The sequence below is a fragment of the Gavialis gangeticus genome, unplaced genomic scaffold (genome assembly GCF_001723915.1).
Source record: "Gavialis gangeticus isolate Ggan-Ray unplaced genomic scaffold, GavGan_comp1, whole genome shotgun sequence".
NCBI lineage: Eukaryota > Metazoa > Chordata > Crocodylia > Gavialidae > Gavialis > Gavialis gangeticus.
In genome coordinates, this window is record NW_017729032.1 from 180,679,475 (window position 1) to 180,701,702 (window position 22,228).

The 22,228-nt window shown below is 41.6% G+C and overlaps 1 protein-coding gene across 2 annotated transcripts in view; it reads left to right on the plus strand.

Annotated features, from left to right (window-relative positions):
* Window positions 1–22,228, plus strand: part of BEND2 (BEN domain containing 2) — a 58,135-nt gene that overhangs the window by 10,116 nt on the left and 25,791 nt on the right. For both annotated transcript variants that reach the window (XM_019525284.1, XM_019525283.1), the window contains exons 2-5: window positions 9,773–9,934; window positions 18,663–18,820; window positions 21,256–21,327; window positions 21,502–21,576. In XM_019525284.1, the coding sequence (XP_019380829.1) occupies window positions 9,832–9,934; window positions 18,663–18,820; window positions 21,256–21,327; window positions 21,502–21,576 (408 nt within the window). In that variant the 5' untranslated portion in view covers window positions 9,773–9,831. The remainder of the gene's footprint in view (window positions 1–9,772; window positions 9,935–18,662; window positions 18,821–21,255; window positions 21,328–21,501; window positions 21,577–22,228) is intronic.

Sequence of the window (22,228 nt, forward strand, 5' to 3'; positions counted from 1 at the left end):
AAGTTTGTGAATCTAACAGGGCCAACATTGCATGGTAGCTCGTTGCACCCTGGTTGAGACTCATGGTTAGAGGCTAGCAAAAACGGATATGGATATAGATATATCACAAACTTCTGAGAGCTGAAGCTCAATTCATCAGATGCTGCAGCTAACAAAAGCTTGTGAGATGTATATATGTACGTATATACACATACACAGTATGGTGGGCAATCCCTCGATTTGAGTGCAATTTCTGCCACAGCTCAATGATGGATCATGAGGTGACTTTAAGAATCCAATTCTTGAGCTATGAGGTCCATCCTCAGCAGTTACAGGATGGGAGAGTAGACTGCAGACAGCTTCCTCTCTCTTTCCTTCCTCCACCCTCACTTCTCTGCTTTGAGAGCAAGATTCTTTATCTCGAAATGGGCTGTTGCTTGGTTGAGGTTATCAGCCAGCTCCCCCCAACACTTGATGTGAGCATCTGTGGTCTTGAGGTCTGCCTTCAGCGTGTCTTTGTAGTGTTTCCTCTGGCCACTATGAGATCTCAGACCATCACTAAGATGGGAGTAGAGCACTTGTTTTGAGAGTCAAGAGTCAGGTATGGTTAGACTATGAGGTGCAAATCTGCCCTACCTTCCACTGGACTTCAGAGTAGCACAGCTGACAATTTCTCTCAGCTCTGTCACCTGCCAGTACTTCCCTCCCTTCACCTCTGAGAATGAGTGCCGCTTGCCTGTAGTCTCATGTGACCTGCCATTGGGATCGTTGTGAATTACATTTTTTTGTGATGAAGTGCAAGAGGTCAAATTTACTGTTCAAATGTAGCAACAATCATATGTCTGGCATTACTGGCTATAGTCTCCCATAATCGAGTGAAAACAGGATGTTGTTCAATGACCTTACTACCACATACTTAAAAAGTCAGTTAGATTGAGCCAGCGTGTTTAGAAAGTGTAGTCTTGTTGCCTACAGAAAGAGGGCCTAAGTGCTGGTCACTGCTTTTCCTTTAGTTTCACTACAGACTCCACTGTTAAAATTTACTTGTGTCAAATGTGTGCAAAACAAACACATCTATTTCAGTAGAGTATTTCTGTTGGCTGACAGTTCACTGTTCTGGGCTGTGGGGCTCCTAGACATTATGGCAATACAAACTCAAGGCAGCATAGACCAGAGGTCAGCAATGTTTTTGGGCAGAGTGCCAAGAACTCTCACAACTTCAACTTGTAAGATGTTGATGTGCCAGGGGTGGATGGTGGGGGAGCCACAAAGGGCCTGATCCTTGTTGTAGCCATACAGCCCCGGCCCTTTCCCTGCCATCCACCCAGAGGCATGCATGCCAAGCAAAATGTCTTTGAGTGTCACACTCTGGCACCTGTGCTGGGGGTTGACTACCACTGGAATAGACAAATATCCCCCTTAAATAGCCAGTTTTGCTGTTCTGCTGGTGCTCCACTATGAAACTGGTAGTTCATGACGTACCCAAAATATGGTACACTTCTCAGATATAAAAAGTCTGGATCTAGTTAATTCCTTATTATTATTAATACATAGCTGCTTAATATTTTTATTCAGTATGTGGCTTTTATATCTTAATTAGTTGCAAACAAAATATTTCAGGCAATTTTTTGCTCTAAATACAAAAAGTTCTTCTAGTTCTTTTAGGTTGCACTTATTTACTAATAGCTAAGTAAATGCTTTACAAATGCTGATGAACTTACTACAATGCTCCTGTGAAATATGCAGTTATTTCCATTTTATTGATGAGGAACTGAGACAAAGAGTCTAAGGCATAAGTGTCCACCCATGTGTCATAAGTGTCCACCCATTGTGGGCACCCACTTTGAGATGCATAGGATCTGATTTTTCAGAGGGTTTTTTTTTTTCAATTTAAAAAAAAATTCTTAAAGCACTGTTCTGTTCATAATTCCTGCTGACTTAGTTTTGAATCATAGTGCTCAGGACTTCTTCACACCATAGCTTTGGTGTATCAAGATGAATGCGTAGAAAAGTTGCACAACTGTGGAAAGGGATCTTGGAGTCGTAGTCGACTCCAAAATTAACATGAGTCACCAATGTGACGAAGTAATAAGTAAACCTATCTGCACTCTTTCTTGCATAAGTAGGTGCATGACAAACAGGTCTTGGGAGGTGATACTTCTCCTCTATGTGGCTTTGGTCAGGCCACAGCTGGAGTACTGCATCCAGTTCTGGGCGCCACACTTCAAGAGGGATGTAGATAACCTGGAAGGGGTTCAGAGGAGGGCCACCCTTCTGGTTAAAGGCCTACAGGAAAAACCGTAGGAGGACCAATTAAAGGACCTGAATCTCTTCAGCCTCTGCAAGAGAAGGCTGAGAGGTGATCTTGTGGCTATCTCCAAACTCATCAGGTGGGGACAGCAGGAAATAGGGGATATGATACTTACCAGGGCACCCTTTAGGGTAACTAGAAACAATGGCCACAAACTGAAGAAGAGCAAATTTAGATTGGACATCAGGAAAAAATTCCTTACAGTGAGGGTTGCCAAAATATGGACCATGCTTCCAAGGGAGGTGGTACCTTTTGGAGGTATTTAAGAGGAGATTGGACAAGCACCTGGCTGGGGTTATCTGACCCCAGCACTTTTTCCTGCCCAGGGCAGGGGGCCAGACTCAGTGAGCTAATAGGTCCCTTCCAACCCTAAAATCTATGAAATCTATGAAAATAATACGTGTATAATGGCTCTCTGTGAAAGGCCAAGTCACCAATGCATTTTTTAGCACACACAGGACTTCTGTGATAGGGACAGGTATAGAATTCAATACCTGGTGTCATTCACCTGCCTCAATTATAAAACCACCTTCTCTTTCTGCAGTTCCATGATGTAGCTGTACACACCTTTTCACTTCTGCATCAAAGGGGGAGTCGTTCAACTGATCATGCTTCCATCTGTTGCAACCCCAGAAATATTCCCTGGATGGTTCTATCTTGTGCATCTTCTGCACAGGCAGGGACTGTTGTGGGGAAAAAAGGATGATAATGTAATTAAAGACTCTCATAATCCATATGCACAAGGCAGCTGAATTACAATTGCATAGGCAATTTAAAATTAGGCAAAGTCCAAATTAAAGTCTTGCATTTCCTGCACATACCATTTATGCATATAATTTAACTTCCTAAGTGGATGATGGTCCTGACTCCTTGACTGTTTTACATGGTAACAAATACTGGTTTTCTGCATATCAGTTAAGAGTGCTTACCCAAATTACATTTTTCGTTCAGCCAAGCCCCTGAAAGCGCCCTACAGGCATGTCTTAACACATGTGCATGACTGCAGAGAGCTTTTAAAATGACCTAGCGCGTGAAAAATTAACCCTAGTCAAATGTGGTATTAGATTAAGGCACTCTAAAACAGAGCGCCGTTGGGAATTTGTGTTCCCTCCAGGGTTAATTTTTTGCACAGAGGAGGGTCTGTCAGCAGGAGGGGTGGGGGAGCAGCAGCATGGAGCTGCTGCTCCTTTGAATGGCTAGAGCTGAGGCCCCTCCCCCCACCAGCTGGGGCATTGCGGGGAGCCGGCCAGGCTGGTGAGATGAGGGTGCTTTGTTCCCCCCAGCCCCAGCTCTGGCCATTGAAAGTGGCTGACAGCTTCATGTTGCTACTTCCCCTCTTCCTTCTACCCCCTCTGACAACCCTGGAGTTAGGGGGGAAGGGAGGGTGGGTGCAGGTAGGCTCTACACCCGCCCCCCCCCCCACAAATGTTTGGGGGTGGGGGGGCACTGTGCATTATGTAAAGCACCAGGATTTTAGAGCAGGCCCCTGAATGTTTGTAGGCACCCTGAGTGCACGAACTACTTAACTGCATAGACAGTCTCTAGGACCAAGATCTACTTTTTATTTTACTCTAATTGTACGGTTGGGAAAATGGCCTAGGATCAGTTTCAATTTCAAGGCTTCTAAAGCAGCCTTGGGCTGATTAGGATCTATGTGCCAGTTTCAAAGCAGCTATTAGAAGCATGAAGCCCTCTGAGACCCAAAGGAGGGAACCTAATGGTGAGAAAGGCTTAGTGTAGCCTGTTCCTTTAGTAAATGATCATTGTTTACACTGAGTTTAAGTAAGTAAAAAGCTTTTTTTTTTTTTTTTTTGGTGGAGTAATCATCCTTTTTTCAGTTTAGGTTTTTCTTAATGTAATTTCTTATGGTTACAAACCTTCCTACCCCCTCCAAGCAATTTATGTTGTAGAAACTTGGCAAAGGAGTTTTCTTTGAATTGTCACTTCGGAGAGTAGTAATTCTGAAAGCAGTAATTTTGATCTTGTCAGATATAAGATCTTGTCAGATATAAGCTCTAGCTTAAGATGTGATTACAGTTTAAGAAATGATTCTGAGGAATTCTATTGATGTAGGTAGATATAATGTTGAACAGCTTGATCTGTAATAAATCATTACGAAGTGGACAAAACTGCATTGTTAAATGCTTTTAACTCTCCCAGAGAGATTCTACACAATGGTGCCTTGCAAAAGCATACTAGAACTCTTCCAAACCTACGTACTAAAAATGCTGAAGCACCTCCAAAATGAACATGCATGATTTATTAAAATTAAATAAATAATACAGTAATACCAGAAATTCAGAACAGTATAACACATGGCATATGCTAATTTAGATGTAAGCAAGTTAAATGTTGAGTTTCTAGAAAGGAAGTTGTTAACCTGCTTATTAATTGGAATGACTAGATATACCATTAAAGAACTAAAGGTAAAATGTACTCTATTAATTTTAACTGTAATATTTAATTTGTTGTTCAGTAAAACCTGAACTCTTTTGTGTTTGGGAAGGAAAAAGGGAAATTATTTTCTCTTGGAGAAGGTACATCCCCAAACCTGAGACTGTTTTTCTTATTTTTTTATTTTTATTTTGGAAGAGATTAAAAGGAAACCTGAATATTTGTTGTTGTGTGTGTGTGTTGGAAGTGTTGAATTAATTACTAAGATTCGTTATCTCCTTTCTTCCAGAAATCTGGATTTAGATCTTGGTTTGATTTGGTGCTTCATTCTAGTCTTACATTGACATTAATATAAATGGAAGGAAAAGCCTAGCGTAATTTTCAGTTTCTACTTAAGAAATACCCACGTGTATTGTATATCCATTGCCTGTTTTATACGGAGCACCTAGCATAGTATTTGTCTGCAGTGGGCTTGCTATTAGAGAGTGCTGTGTGTCCTTCATGTAAATTAACATTAAAAAAGCCCAAAATATTTTGAAGGAAAAACTTTTTGATGTTTCTTTGGGTAAATACCAGAAATATTCTTTTGTAGAGAAGTTTTTAAATCATGAAAAAGTTTAATTGAATAAGGGTAACATTTTTCTGTAAGAATGTGTGACCACAATACTTAAAAAGGAAGCCACCTATATAAACTTTGTTTTCTCTGCAAAGTTGGGATATTGTGTCCCCGCAGTGGACACGTACGGTATTTAATAAGTACAATCATATTTACTTGCATACCACATGCACCTTCTCTCCAAAAATCAGTTCTCCAGATTTGGGGTAGCCCATTTGACTTTTCTGGAATAGAAGCATAGAGTCATCAGAGAAGCTCTGATGACTACCAAAGGTAGTTGCTGCTTCTCTCTGGGACACAAAGCAGCAGGCTATGAGCGGCTGCAGCACGAGGTGCTGGCTATGGGGCAGGGGAAGGGCCTCTTTTCCCCACACTCAGCCTAGCTTGTAACCCACCGCCGCTGCTAGCCTGGGCCCTGTGCCAGCTCCGGGCTCGTCCATCAGGGCTGCGCTGCGGCATTAGCAACTGTGGAACCCCCGCTTGCCATGCTGGGCAGTGTTTGCTACTGCCGCCTCTGGGCTGCCCAGTGCACGAGTTCCAGGCAGGCAACGGCAGCAAACGCTGCCTGGTGCAGCAAGTTGGGGGGCCGCAGCTGCTGCTGCTGTGGCACAGCCCCGACAGGCGAGCCCGGAGCCAGCACGAGTCCCAGGTTGGCTGCAGGGGCAGGTTACAAGCTGGTGCTGAGCATGGGGAAAAGTGGCCCCTCACCTGCCCCGTGGCTGGCACCCCCTGCTGCAGCTGGTCACAGCCCACATGGGGCTGCGTGTGCTTGCTCAGGACAGCCCTGCATGGGCTGCAAGCAGCTGCAGCAGGGACCACCGACCACAGGGCGGGGGAGGGGCCACTTTTACCTGGGCTCCTTCCCTGCCTGGAGTGCCCCCCCTTACCTGAGTTTCCGGTGCTGGTGCAGCCACATGGTCCCAGGCCAGAAGCCCCTGCTGGGGCCTCCGGCTAGGGGGGCGTGGCCAGGCAGGCCCTGCTGTTGCAGGAGCTTGCCGGGCTTCCCCTGGGTCCTACTGCCCTTGGTTCCTGTCGTTTTTGATAGGAACCAAAGACAGATAAATATTAATTTTCTAAATTTTTTTAGGGGTCCTGTGGGCCGGATAGAATGGCCTCACAGACTGCATCCATCCCACGGGCTGTATTTTGCCCACCCCTGCTGTAGAGCCACTGAGCTGGCTGAGGGTGAATGCAATGCTGCATGCAGTCAGCTCACTTGGGTATGACTGGAAAAATCTTCTTTTCTTTTTTCTTTTTTTACATTTTGATTTCAAAAAACAAGGGACATGTCTTGTCTTATTTGCATCATGTAGAAAAATAGGGTATATTTTGGGTTTTTTTTAACCATTCAGTAGTAGTTGATAGTACTACTCTTCATGAAGTTCAGATCCGTGGATTACTTTTTACACACCAGTAGTGCTGATCTCAGAACTTTTTTCCTAATATGAGGTAGAAAATGATTTTTACTGCCACTTCTTTTTCTGCCACATGACTAGGGTGACCCCCTTTTAAAAATGGAAAGGCAGGTCACAAGCCCATTTGCCACCCCCTCCTACCCCCACCAGCACAGCCAGAGCAGAGCTAAGCCCAACTGGTGGGGGGGTGAGGGAGGATGCAGGCTGCTCACTGTGGGCTTGGGGCTCCCCACTGTGCTGCCTTCCCCACAGGAGCCCCACAGTGCCACAGCAAGATGCTCCCTTCCCACCCAGCAGCAGTGGAGGGGACAAGTTTCCTCTACCCCTGCTGCTGCTGAGGGGCCAGCGGGTGCATTGCCGTGGCAGCGGAGCTAGTGCAGGGCTCCCGACAGCAGCAGCACTGAGAGAGATGGCAGCAGGGTTCAGAGCCCCATGCCCACAGTGGGCAGCCCACATCCGCCCCTGCCCGGTGCACAAGTTTGGGGGGGCATATGCTCCCCCATGCCCCTCTCCACGGGAGTGCATGCAGTGGCAGGAAGCCAGCCCCCCATCACCCACAGACAAGCCACATGTGGCTCTGTTCCACTCCCTGGCCAGGCCAGGCTGCTGATCACTCCCACCCAAGGCTCCAGGCCTCATGCATGCCTTGACTGGGCAGCATGTCCAGCCCTATCTGCCAACCCTGCCTCACTCTCTCCCTCACCATGGAGGGCCTCAGTCCATCCCTCCCCCCACAGACTTTTCTGCAGGAAGCTGCTCTCCACACTGCCTGTATCCCTGGCAACGTGCAAGTGGGCATGCACAAACATGGACATGGCGCCTCCTACATCCCACTCCCCCCAGCCCCAAGCAGCCCCCAGGCTGGAACTCTCCCAGCCTGCGAGGGGAAACCCACCATTTCCTCTTTTTTTTCTGGGAATGGAAAACCCGGATCACTGCACAACATGGTGAATCTGGGCCAAATGCTGTCCTGGAGTCATGCAGCCCAGGACCGGGACTTGATGTTCCCATTCCGGGACTGTCCCATCCAATTAGGGACAGGTGGTCACCCTACATACAACTGCTAATGGCATGTCACCCAAATACAAGGTCTCTCCTATTGCCCAGGCACTCCATGGGCCCCCAGTCTTATAATTAGATCTTTACTTCAGTCAGTATTGCTCATTATTGGTAGGAGTTCATGATGCAAATAACATGCCAGGAGGGTTAAAGACACTTGAGTTTTATTTAGAGAATTGCAAAAACAGCAGAAATAGTAATTCACTCTAAAATAGGAAAGGACTGCGCCCCATTATTAATTCTTCTCTGTGAAGTAAAACTGCTGTGATTAACTAAATGAACGCTTGGGAGAAATGGTGACATTATGGTGACAGTCTATGCTGAATTTTCAAAATATATTTACATTTATTTGGGAATACTTGCTATTGCTAAGTGTCTTCCTAATTGAATAGTTTTGTTAACTTAGGGAGTGCTGCATTTTAGTTTGCCAGCAAAGGTCCAAATTTCTGATGGAATTTCAGAGAGACGAAGTACTATTTTTAATTGAGCAAGCTTCCTCAATTTCTTTTAAGTAAATCTTGTTAATTGTGACTTATCTATATCATTCGTTTTTAAAACCACTTCTAATACAAAATGTGAATAGATAATAGAATATTCCCTAAAAGAAATGTGAACGTCTTCCCTCTTTTATGCACCTCTGTGCAATGGAACAATTATTTTATTGGCATCAACCAAAACAGGATATCAGCATTTTTCTTCTTGTAATTATATAAGTTTTAAAACAAGCTGATGTTTTCTGTTGCATATCAAAATTCCATAATCTAAACTCTAGAAAGCACCCATGCTGCTGTCTTAGGGTATATTTGTACTTTAAACTTGTGGATCATCTAATATAGATACATAAAATCTGCTGCAATAACTTACCTACATGCTGCATTATAATCCTGAGATAAGGCACTTTGCTGCTTATCTTAGTGACCACCCAGCGCACAAGTTTTGAAATTGGTGTTTGGCCTTCTGGTTAGCTGTCCCATGACACATCGCTCTGCTGCTGGGCAGTGGAATTCTGGGACTGAGGGGGAAACTAAGCAATTCGCTTGATTCATCTGATTTTATAACTTCAGCTGTTGTGAGCCAACCAGTTCCATTTTCAAAGCTATATCAGGGAGGTGGAGCACGTTTGCAAGCTGTGATTACTGGTGGAGCTACAACTGAGGCACTTACTGTGGGGGTGTACACTGTTACCAAGAACAGTTGTTTCTCCTCTTCCCTTCCACATGGGAAGAGTCAGCAATACTTACACAGGCAGTCAGTAATGTTTGCTTATTTGGGGTTCCCAAAATGTATTGGAGTCATATTAACCCCACCATCCCAGACCCACGTCCTGCAGGCACACACACGAGGTCCCAGACTTCATCGTCAGAAAGGTCTATATCTCCATGGTTCATCAAGGCCTTATGGATTATTGCTATGCCAGTATTTATGTAGGGTGGTCTGCAGATGTCAATCACCAGTGTTACTGGGCTGTTATACACTGGTTTTTGCAATAAATGCTTGCTCCCGTGGTCACTATAGACCAGTGATTCCCAGCCTGAAGCATGTCTTGATTTTTTCAGTGCCATTAGATATTAAAACAGAAAGGGTGGTGGGATTTTCCAGTGTTCTGTGTTGGCTGAACAGTTCCTACTCAAGTCTGGCTTTGCAGTCTTAGAATAACACTTGTATGTAATTGTCATGCTATTGTGTTAACATTTTTGACAGTGTAGTTAAAGATGCTAGTGCATGCTCACCATAATAGAACTGAAAGTGTTGAGCTAAGCAGTTTTGAAAATAGCACTCAAAATTCTGTGGTCAGCTTCCTCCTTTATCACTTAAAAATGTAAAGCATTTTTTGGAAACCGATTTCATACTTAACCACTTATATCGTTCAGTTTATATTGTATTAAATTGTCACCTTATTCTTACCATGCCAGGTGCTGAAAATATGCTACTTCCCTGGGACTGGTATGCAGAATTTTATCCTGTTTTATTTCTTTCTCTTCCTGTACGTGCTTTTAGATTATGTTTCTGTGAGCGTTGAGGATGATGTTGAAGCTGTGATAATTGAAAATTCTGAAATGGAAGATGCAGAAAATGAACTGTCCACACAAAACTGCTTGTCTGTGGAACAAAATTCTCAAGTTAACAGTGATGATCGCTACATGACTCAGCTTGCATATGGTAATTAAAATTAATTCCTTCTGCCCTGAAAGTTAATGTCCACAGTCTTCTAACAGCACGTGGTTAATGATTACTGTATCTTTTCCCCTCTTATATGCCCCATTCCTTTTTCTGAGCCCTGTGTCCTATTTTTTTTAAGATCTCTACATGGTGGTAATTAATAGTTTGACTGATTTGGCATAAATGATCCCAGAAAAAAAATTGGCTACCAAGTAGAGAGAGCCTTAACTAAAATGGTTGGGATAATTTATTGGGAACAATGAGGGGATAATGAAAATGTTAGTATATACCTTTCGTATATATCGTTTAGTATACGATTCCTTTAAGCTGGTATTGTCAGGTATATGTAGTTTTGCCTATTGTAAACTCTGGACCAGGGAAGAACTGAGTTGTCCTGTCCATGGGGTGCCCACAGAGCCCCAAGTTTCTCCCTGTTGTTCTGCTGTTTGTCCCAAGGAACAGGCCAAGGTTTACCCTGGGACAATTCCTTATCTCCACAAGCTTCAGCTTCACTGCCCTTATATTGGACCCCACAGTAGGGCTGTGCAAAATTTCATCGGCTGTTTCGTTTCGATGCTGTTTTGACGCATTTCGAGCTCAAAACAGCAAAATCAAAACAAAGCGAAGGGCTTTGAAACAGCCTCGAAATAAAATGAGGGCAGTTGAAACATTTCAAAAGTTTCTAAATGTTTTGAAGCTGAAGCTGGGTTTGCCTTTAGGGAAACAGAAAGTAAAGAGAGGGAGGGGAAGAAAGGGAAAGGACTGCTCTCATACTGATTGCGACTGTTTGGCTGCATGAGATGCTGTTGATGCTACTGTGCTGCTTACTAAATTATCACCTGTTGTCACTTAAAGTGGTAGACCACTCTAATCTGGCTACAACTTTGCCCCCTCCCAGAGTCATTACTATTTGCAGAAATCAGCCCTGCTGCTGATCCTGCCAGCCTGACTACTGGGGATCTGGACTGAGATAATCCAAAATCCCTGGACTATCTACTAGATAACTCTTAAATATGTTCAAGCCAGCCCCCAGAATCAGCAGTGTATCCGAACAGTGCTCATACATCTTGGAGTTTTCTAGATAATCGCCCATTTCTCTGAGATGCCTTTGCTGCTGAGGGGTTGATTCTTCTGTTACAAGCAGACAGTACCTTGGATGGTCCTCCCAACAATAGCCCCTTCTGCCTCTGTTTGAGAATGGCAGTTGTTCTTGTCCTAGTAACACAATGGCAAGAGATGTTTAGCTGTTTTACCTACTACCTTTTCCTTAAGTATGCATCCCTCTGTTGCTTTGATTAAGTCGCATCTAAAATCATAAAGATATATCTAGACAGTATAATATAATCCATATAGTATTAAACACATCAAAAATGGACACAGCATAATATTAGCTTTTCAATGAAACCATGCATGCCACATCAGTAAAACAAACACAAGAAAACCTGCATGACATCCCACAAACACAGCAAAATATGGTAGGGTTTGTGACAACTTCACCCTAGTTATGTGTGTGTTGTGTGCATGTTTGTTTGTTTTTTTTTAAATAAAGCAGAACGAACATACTGGAACGTATGTTTGTAAACCTGTATTACAGACATGGCAGCCCAAGTTTCTGAAGATAATTTAACTATTATTTCAGAACCAACTGAAGAAATATAGTGAACATTTTGTGAGCCCAACAAAGTGGTGCACAAATAACCTTCTTATTTTTAAATGACAGTGTAGTAAGATTTTTTTTCTCTTTTAAAGAGTTTTGTTAAGGTAAGATTTGGCAGCTATTACCATTGATTAGCATTTCCTCCTGTAAGAATTTTTTTTTGCTCATCATAACTATATAGAAGGTAACCATTTGGACTGAAAATATTCATGCTTATTCTCTGGCATAAGCTGATGTATTATACATACATTTTCAGCATATGTGGCTGAGCCATTTTCAAGATGGATTTTCTATGGGGCTCAATCTATGAACTACTACTACTTGTCATTTGGGATTATCAGTGATGTTGCTGCTGTTCTTGTTGGATGTTATTGATGTGTTCCCAGTGTTGAAGTTTCAAGAACTGCGGTGTTAACAAGTTGGAGCCAAAAGATTCTCAAACCAATCTTGTCTTAAAGAATGACCGCAGGCTTCGTCTTCTGGCCAGAGTTATTGTCTATGGGCTGAGCCCTAACATGTTTTGGCCTAACAAATACATCAGACCAGGAATTAAGCTATTTGTGCCTGTGACATGGTAGTTGGTACAACGCTACACCCACTTCCCCAGGCCACTGCAAAATTCCCCTGCCCCCCAATTCTCCTGTTATACAATGATCATACCAAAGTACATGTGTCATTCCATTTGTATCTTGAATGTTTCAAACCATCCTTGTACCGTGGGCTTGTTTCACATTCCAATCTGGGTGTTCCTGTTCCAGGCTTATCATCCTGGTACTGCACTATCCTACATTGTACCATAATCTCTCCCTCCTATCTCTTGGTAAAAATGCACATCCAGCTCACATGCCAAGTTTTGTTTATGTGAAAAGTTCATGCATTGGTCAGAATTCCTGGTAAGGCCTACTCTGATCAATGTTTTGGCAAACCTTTGTGTAAGCAGCATATGTTAATCAATGCTCCAGTGAGGCCTACACTTAGATAAGAAAATTCATCTGCACATGCAAATGCAACCACTGTGCTTACGCGGATGACTCAAGAATAGCTGGCCACTCCAGACCTGTCTCTGTCCAAAATAAAATCTTAGCCTCTTCCTCTGGATGTCTAGCTATCAGATTAAGTACAACAGGAGTAAAACAGATTGATTCATTTCCCTCCCCCCAAAAGCGTCCTCAACATCACTGGGTACAGCATCACCATTTTAGCTGTCATTTGTGCCTGTATCTTAGGCATCCTTTTCGATTTGAACCTCTTTTTAGGTCTTCATGTCTCAGAGAGTTTTTCAGCATAGCATTTCTAAAGCAACATTCCTCTCTGTCCGCACTGCTGAAATGTATGTCCAGCTGTCATCATCTCACATCTCAATTACTGCAACTCTCTTCTCTTCTCTTGGCAAATAAAATTTGGCCCCCTACGTCTGTTCAGAGCACCATTAGATAATTTTCCTTGCACAGCACTTTGACCACGTTTTCTTTCTTTGGGCTCCTGCACATATTACATGCTGTTAACTTGTTAATTGTGGCATAAATGGCAAGGGTGCTACAAGTGCACCCAATTTGAGGTACAATGAATGGCAAACCAGCCATAAAAATGTTCCGTGTGTAGACCATTTTAATGGCTGGTTTGCACGGTGCCTTAAACTGAACGTGGCATGCCTAGGACTGTCCCAGGGCCAAGGCTGACAATCAGCTGATTTTTGGTCTCAGCCCCAGGAATGCACTGGGATTTCATGTTAGCTTTCAACTTGCAAGTGCAAGATGAGCCTGGGATCATGATGCTGGATCCTCCTGCACTGACAAGTGGAAAGGGAATTTAGATTTGAGCCCTGATTCCAAAACTGCACCTTCTGCCATGCATGTGTGGCATAGTAGAAGGCAAATTTGTTGGGACTGAGGCTCAGATCCCATGGCACCTTTAAATGAACATGTGCTGGGGGAAGCATGTTTTGATCTCTACTCCTCCCCATCTCAGTATCTTGAATATCAGTTACACATTTTTACTTTTGGTGTCCTTCATCATCTGTCTCCACCCTGTGTGTCATCTCTCAATTATTACTGTGGTGTTAAGACTCTCCTTCAGCTGAACTATGATGTCATCCTCCCTTGTCCATTTGTTAGATTTTTCAAACAAGCAACTTCTGTGTTTTCTGTCATGCTGTCATGTGGAGGAGCTCCCCATAAACATTCACAAAGCTCCTTAAAATTCTCCTCTGCCTTGATGTGCGCAGAAAACTTCACAATTGTTCACCTGCTCTACTGATATCGTTGCCTGTCTTGCTCAGGAAGACAATTTATTTCTCTGTACTTCCCCCAACATCAGTTTGCCTCCATCTCTGATCACTTGTTTTACACTTAAATTGTTTTGGAGCCTGGACCATTTTTTTTGTTCTGTTTCTACAATGCCTAACATAATGGGAACCAGCTCTATGACTACAACTCACAGGCTCTACAGTAATGCCGGTATTTAATAATACTTACATTTGAGAGACATAAGTAGTTCTGCTAATGTTATTTTCCCTTCACCTGTTTCTTTTAAAGTTTCTTCTTGAAAAACCTCCTGTACTTTTATGGTTTGAGGCAGTAACTTGAAATTTGGCAGGGAAAAAGTCTGGGAAGCACAGATGTACCTTTCATTATTTCCATGAAAACCATTTTAAGATTTAATGGAGTTGTAAATGGAATTGCCATTTGTATGTGTTCAGTAGATCTTGCTCTGAAGTTTCCAGAAAAATGCTTTCCCTGGGCAGTCTTAGCCCTAGCGTATGTTTTTTTGAGCCCTTGGCTTTGCAGTCTTAGTATAGCGCTTATATGTAATTGTCATGCTATTGTGTTAACATTTTTGACAGTGTAGTTAAAGATGCAAGTGCATGCCCATCATAATAGAACTGATTTAGGACTTAGATCTTAAGTTGTAATAGTGAAAGTAGTGGCAGAATAAAGAGGTGATGTACTTTCTCACTGCGTGTGAGTTGAGATTCAATAGGTTTGGCAAATGCTGTAGCCTCTGTGTATGAGAGAGAAAAGTCTGGGGGTTTTTTTTGTTTGTTCATTTGTTTTTAATGCTTCTGTTAAAGTCCATCCATGTAAGTTTAAATATGTTTCTGGATAATACGGAGTAGTTTCCCAAGGTTTGTGGAAATGGGCAAAAGCGACTTTGACACCTCACCCCCCAGTCTTGCTGCAAGTATCATTATTATTATTAAAGCAATAGCACCTAAGGATCCCAGTAAGGTCAGGGCCTAGGCACTATACAAACACAACATGAAGAAAATCTGTCCCAAAGATATTCCAGTCTAAGTACAAGATATGAAACAATATGTAGACTAGTGGGAAGGACCCAAGTTTACAGTAGAATAACCAAGAGAGTTTTCCTTCTAAGAAAAAATGCAGCTTAGTTGGAGAGTTTCTGTAGAATAAAATATAGCATCCAGTCTCACAAGAACTACCCTTTACTGGGTCAGATTTTAAATCCATCTTGGCCAGTATCCTATGTCATGCAGTGGCAGAGAGTGGATGCTGCAAGAGAGAATGAACAGGGTATGACCAGGGTTTTTTCCACTGTTCCTCTCCCACTTGCAGCCTCCAGCATTTAGGACCTAGGAAGATCTGGTTTAGATGCTGTACCCTTAACTTCTATGCTCAATAGCTACTAATGCACTTTTCCTCCAAGAATTTGTCCAGTCCCTTTTTCTGAATCTAGCTCTGTTGTCAGCTTCCACAACATCTTGTGGCAATGAGTTCCACACTTCAATTGCACGCTGTGTGAAAATGCACTTATTTTTGTTAGCTTTAAACTTACAACCTACTAGTTTTATTTTATGACCCCTAGTTCTTGTATTGTGAGAAACAGTAAAAAATACATCCCTATTTACTTTCTCTTTGCCATTTAGTATTCTGTAAACCCTTTTTATTATGTCCTCCCTCAAATGTCTGTTTTATATACTGAATAGGCCTAGCCTTTTACGTTTCTCCTCATATGCAAGCCCCTCTATACCACTGTTAATTAGGGCTGTGTGAAATGGCTGTGTTTTGATTCAGTTTTGGATTCGGCCATTTCAGAGGACAGCGATCCGTTTTGGTGTTTCGGATCACTGTCCTGTTTCATTTCGGCTGAATCTGTTTAGGAGATTTGTTAATTTCCTCCAAATCTATTTTGAATGGGCTGCAAGGGAAGCTTTGTACAGCCCTAGCTAGCCAGGTGGGCCTTGGGGCTGGGGGTTGCAGGGCCTCAGTGGGGAGCAGGTTGGGGATGGGGCTAACTCATCTGGGGCAGGGCTGCTGCCCTCCATGCAGGTGAGAAGACCCCCGCATGGATCTCTGATTCCTGTTATGCCAGGTTGCGAGGCAGGGAAGCAGCACAGAGCAGCGAGCAAGCCTGCTGGTCCCTGCCACGCAACTCTGCTTCACAAGGATCAGAGATCTGTGCCGGTGGTCCTCTTGCCACTCTTGCCCACCTCATGCTGCCCCGGCAATGTTGGGCTGCATGGGGCAGGCAGCAGCAGGGAGGAGACTCCGGTGTGGCTCTCTGTTCCCTGTGGAGCCAGGTTGCGCAGCAGGGATCAGCACTGCCCTGTCACAACTTGGTGGCAGCCTGTAAGTATATCAGGGACATACACCAGGGCTTGGGGGAGCAGCTATTCACCAAAGCTCCCCAGGGGAGGATAAGAAATAATGGGCATAAACTGATTGAAGATCACTTCAGGCTAGACATAAGGAAAAACTTCTTTACAAGCTGAGTGCTGAGGGTTTGGAACAGACTCCTCCCAGTGGTTGTACAGTCATCCACCCTGGCGATCTTCAAAAAACATCTTGATGCCCATTTTGCTGGGGTCATCTGATCCCAGCAGTCTTTCCTGCCTAAGTGCAGGGCCCAGCGATTTGTAAGATCCTTTCCAGCCCCTAACAACTATGAAACTATGAATTTCATCTGCCATTTAGTTGCCCATTTGCTCAATAGTGCTATTTCTTTCCATAGTTCCTCACAGTCTGTGTTGGTCTTTACCACTTAAATAATTTGGTGTCATCTGCAAATTTGACTACCATACTACTCACCCCCTTTTCAAGATGATTTATGAATATGTTAAACAGCACTGATCCTAATAGAGATCTCTGGAGGGACCCTACCATTCACTTCTTTCCATCCAGAAAACTGACCATTTATACTCATTGTTTTCTACCTTTAGGCAAATTTCTAATCTACAAAAGGACCTTACCTTTTATCTCATGTCTAACTTTATTCAGAGCCTCTGATACAAGGAACTTGTCAAAGGTTTTTTTGGAAATCTAGATATACTACGATCCACTTGCTTATGGGCACAGTCAAAGAACTCTAGTAGGTTTCTGAGGCATGATTTCCCCTTGACAAAACCATGTTAATTCCTCCTCAGTACATCATGTTCATCCATATGTTTCATAGATTCATAGATTGTTAGGGGCTGGAAGGGACCTTGCAAATCATTGGGTCCATCCCCTCGCTCTAGGCAGGAAGACAACTGGGGTTAGGTGACCTCAGTGAGGTGACTGTCCAGTTTCCTCTTGAAAACCTCCAGGGTAGGTGACTGCACCACCTCTGGAGGGAGTTTATTCCACAGTCTGGACACCCTGACTGTGAAGGAGTTTTTCCTGGTATTGAGCCTGAAGTGGCCTTCCAGGTGGTTTTATCCATTGGTCCTGGTCTTCCCCAGAGGTGCTGAACAATTCTTTTTTATTATTATTGTTTCTACCAGTTTTCCAGGCACAAAAGATAGACTCACTGGTCTGCAGTTTCCTTGGTTCCCTGTAGAGCCTTTTATAAATATGGAGTCACATTGGTCCTCTGGAACCAAAGCTGTTAGTGGTAGGTTGCCTACTACAGTTAGGAATTTGACAATTTCTGATCTGAGCTCCTTCAGCACCTTAGGCGGAAAGCGATCAAGTCCTGGTGATTTCCTATTGTTTAGTTTATCAATTTCTTTCACAACCTCATCTGTTGAAATCTCAGTTTGGGTCAGCTCCACTGACTTGTCTCTACTGAGGAAGAGATCTGGTGAGGGAATTTGCCTAATGACTTCCACCATGAAGACAGATGTAAAGAATGCATTTAGTTGCTCAGCAATGGCCCTGTTATCCTTTAGCACACCTTGGATACCATGATCATCCAGGGGCCCAATTGACTCCCTGATAGATCTTTGGCTTCTAATGTACCTAAAGAAAGTTTTATTGTCACTTTTTTATGTATCTAGCAAATTTCTGTTCAAATTGGAAGTTTGCCAATATAGTACTGATGTATGCAGTTAAAAACATAACAACAAAAACATTAATCTACAAACAGGACTTGCATTTGAAATGTTGAGTCCTGGAGGCAAGGACCATGTCTTAGTTTACATTATAGGAGTGCTGTCACACTGTAATGTGGCTGTGCTACTGGAGCCAGGCCTTCTGATGTAAATGTAGATCTTCTAGAAGTGGTTTTTCAGCCATCAGCTATGCCAGCTCCTCTGAGTGACAACACCCTTCTGACAGAAGCTGCATTCTACCAGCAGAAATGCTTCCGCACTGAGGTTTCTGGCAGTAGAATTTGGTCAGCCAAAGATAGTCTTTTGATGCCCCTAACCAACCTATTTCTACTGGCTGAACTTTACAGTGTAACAAGTCTTAGGGCCATGTCTGTCTTTGCACAGCCCAGTAGAAACAAACACACATGCACACACACCCCTCCCAAAAACTAACACACAATTAGGAAAGGGAAAAATGAAAATAAAGTAAAAAAAGATAATGTGAGCTTATAGCACATGGTGAAAAAACTTAAATTCTGATTTCCAATTTTTTCCTTTAAAAGTTTGAAATAATGTCAGAGTGAAATGCAACAGGTAAATGAGCTGGGTTTTGTGGAAGGTTTAGAAGGAAGAAAGTTTTAAATTAAATTTAATTCAGTACAAATAGTAGAGGGTAAATAATTGGTGTCAGGTAATCTATGAACAAAAAATCTTACATGGCTGTGATGTTTAAACATAAATAACGGTGTATGTTTTCCTTGTAAAGGTCTAATTCAGTGAAAGGAGCTTGTTAACATATTTTCTTATACCCAATTTTTCAGGTGGTGAAGGTTTGTCAGTACTGAGTGAACCAGTGGTGTCACAAATGAGCCATTCTGCAAGTGTGGAGAGAGATGGTCACAACCCAGAACAAGTAGACTTTGTTTACGTGCATAATAAAAGACGACGACTTGTCCCCTCTCCCTTGGGAAACAGCACAGTAAGTGTGTACCAGCAAACACTTATTTCTCTTTTAGGTAAATTGTACAGCTCTAGCTGTACCTAACGATGATGGAGTCCTGTTGAGCTGGGCACTATATGTTCACATACCAATAGCTTGTCTGTTTAGGGAAGTAACTCAAAATAACAGTTCTAGAATTCGTTTTTCTGCACTTACACTGTACTAAGTGCCTCTGTGCAGTTTGGGTTGGTCCCCTTTGACTTTAACATGAAATAAGGGCTACCTATCTGGGAACACTCAGGAAAGTTAACTGAAATTAGCAGAGTTAAATAGAATATATATAATCTGGTTTAAATGCTCATATTTACTCATTTCCAATTGATTTCCCTGTCTCTTCAGATACATAAGCCCTAAAAACAATCGCATAGTTATTAGTGTGAACTGTTGTATTTAAACTTCACTCCCTTGTTTATTTTACAGCAGCTTCATTGTCTAGATAAAGCCTACTGTATATAATTGTTATATATGCTTTAAAATATTAACAATTGAGGTAATCTTCCAGTATCAAAACAGGGTGCTGAGCTACTTTTGAATTTTGCCAGTCTTGCAAAGCACATATTTTTTTTATCTGAGTAGCAAGATAAATTTGACTGATATGAAAAACACTAAACACAAAATTCATAGTTTATTGCTGGGCAAGAAAGCTGCTTACTTTGTGCATTTTTAGCATTCTTCACTGAGAGATTAGTGGCTTTCCTTTTAAAGAATTTTGTCCAGATGGTGGCACTGTTGATTTTTATCTACAGGCAGTTTTCAAAGGACAAGAATACAATATTACTTTTACTTTGTGATTACTTCCACAGTTCTACATGTAATCCTGTATCTACGGCTTTACTTGAAATGGGCTTTCCACAACAGAAATCAGACCTTAGCTCTTTGTTTTTCATCTGTTTAAACAGCTTTTATTTAAAAATACTAAGAATATTTTGGCTTTCACTTTTCGCGCAGTTTAAAACTGTACGACCTGGTAACTTCTCCTAACTACAGTAGATAACGTTGTTTTTCCAAAGAAAAATAACAACATTTCATGGAGCCCTGAATTTCTACAGAAAAAGCAACTGTTGGAGCTGTCCCACCACACCCGTGTCTGGGTTAGTAACTAGCTAGGTACCTCAACTGCATAGAAACCTTCTATATTCCAGGATCACAAGGACATGAATACCATGTGGAATTTACCCATGTCTAAAAGAGCTCATCCGTATGCAGAGTGGCACTTGCTTGAAACAGTCGTATGATTTATAAATCTATTTATTTAACTGGTACAAAAATTTAAATAGTTGTTTTGTGTGATAGACTCTTAAATTGATAGGAGCCTTGTTTTATATATTTGTACAGTGCTTAGTACATTGGAGCTCTGGCCTCTAGGTACTACCAAACAGCTACTTTGATTATATTTATCATTCAGATGTATTGGTAGGATTTTAAACTAAACCAAAATACGATTCTCTTAGACCAGAACATATGTTTATAATAGGTTTGTACTGGATTTAACAAGGGGTATAGACATACTTTCATCAGTATCAAAGGATATCAGTAGAGCTGTTGTGGCATAACTCATACAGCTGCATGATTGTGTAGCAATAGAAGTGTGACAGAACCATTTCACCTTTGCTTCTGAAAGAATCAGAGTTAAAGTTGGAGTGATTTAGCTAACATTGCATGTCTATACCCCTTGTTAAATCCAGTACCAACCTAACATGCAGATGCTGAATTGTAACAGGTGCTGTGGTCTTCCAGCCACTATCTCCCTTTGGCCTTTTAAAGGCTAAAATGTATGTTTGTTCACACCCTAATATGATTAAAAACTGATTTAAATTTAACCAATTTACTTATGGTTATTTAAGGCACTAGTAGGAAAAGATTTTTAGTTTTTGGGGGGGGGTTACCATGGACACTAGAAAGATTTAAATTAAATGTGTTTTAAAATATTTTAATTGAAAATATTCCTGTAATAGTGCCTTGTTAGTATTGTGTTACTATATGAGAACCTGAAAGTGATATTGAATAGGAACTGTCTGCCAGCAAATTGAAATGGACTAGTCCATCTGTTTGTAGGTGAAATGAATGAAAAAAGTAAATAAATATCTTATTTTAATATATGAAAGGTGATGTGGATTTTGTTTAACTTCTTAATTTTAATGTAATGTTGTTAATAAAATATAAAAAGATATATATGTCTTTTTTTTTAATATTCACAATCCCTAGAAAGGAAAACTGATGTGCCAGTGTACATGTTTAAATTGTTGATTGATAAAAGAACAGATGCATTTAGCAGAATCTGCAGTGACTTGCATCGCTGATGTGTTGGGTCAGTACTTTGGATTCCTGAAAGATGTACAGTTTAGCTGGACTGCTTTGTGCCCTGCCATTTGTTATTGCTTTTTATTTTAATGTTTCTTAATATTTTTCCCCAGATGAGAGCCAGGGAAGCAGAATATGAAGATGGTGGAAGTGTCATTTATGAATATGAACCAGATTATGAATGTGTAAGTCATTTTTTATAGGCTGTTTGACAGACTTAAAAATTGCTGCTTTATAGGGAAAGGTCCTAAGGGTGGTGTTTTCTCTTTGTATGTTGTATGTTGATTGTTACAAAAAATCATGATTTCAAGTTTGAATTTAGTTTGCTTTTTTTTGTTTGTTTATTATATATGAAACAGGGAAGCATTATGTCTGAAGCTTCTTACGCAAGAGATCAGCAGAAAACCCTTATGGATGTCCTCAACTGTTGTCAGGTATCATGTTTTCTTCCTTGAATTAATTTATAAACTTCTCTGAAACATTAGTTGAAATTATGATTACAAAGCTCTCCCTGATACATGCCATGGTAGCATTGATTTGTAACTTCACAACATTCAGTTTTGCACTTCAGTTCACTTAGCCACGATACTTTGATTTATTTTTGCTCAAATAACTTGAACGTGCCCTTTAAAAATTCAATACTAAGGCACATATAATGCATAGCTGATTGATATACTACGAAAGACCACAAGGTAATGGGCAATATTTGGCTACCATGTGTATGCATAGCTTTTGAAAGTATCTGATAGTCACTCTTACAATATTATCTAACTCATAATTCTGTTATTTATGTTGTACTGGAGAATCGGTTGTTTATTTTCTGTATCAGTAATATGTAAGCTGAGTAAATGTACCACCAAAATTTAAATATATCCCTTCCTCACATAGGTGAGCATTAGTGAAACTAAACTTGAAAGTAGAAACCTCTCCTTTTTTAGTGACTGTTGATTTAGTATTAGTTAAGGTCTTTTATGCCTAATCATATGTCCAGAGCTTCAGATCTCATCATACAATTCTTTTAACACCAAATTAAGGTTTTAAAGCACCTTATTATACTCAGGTATTTCAAAGTTCTTTTCTGTCTTG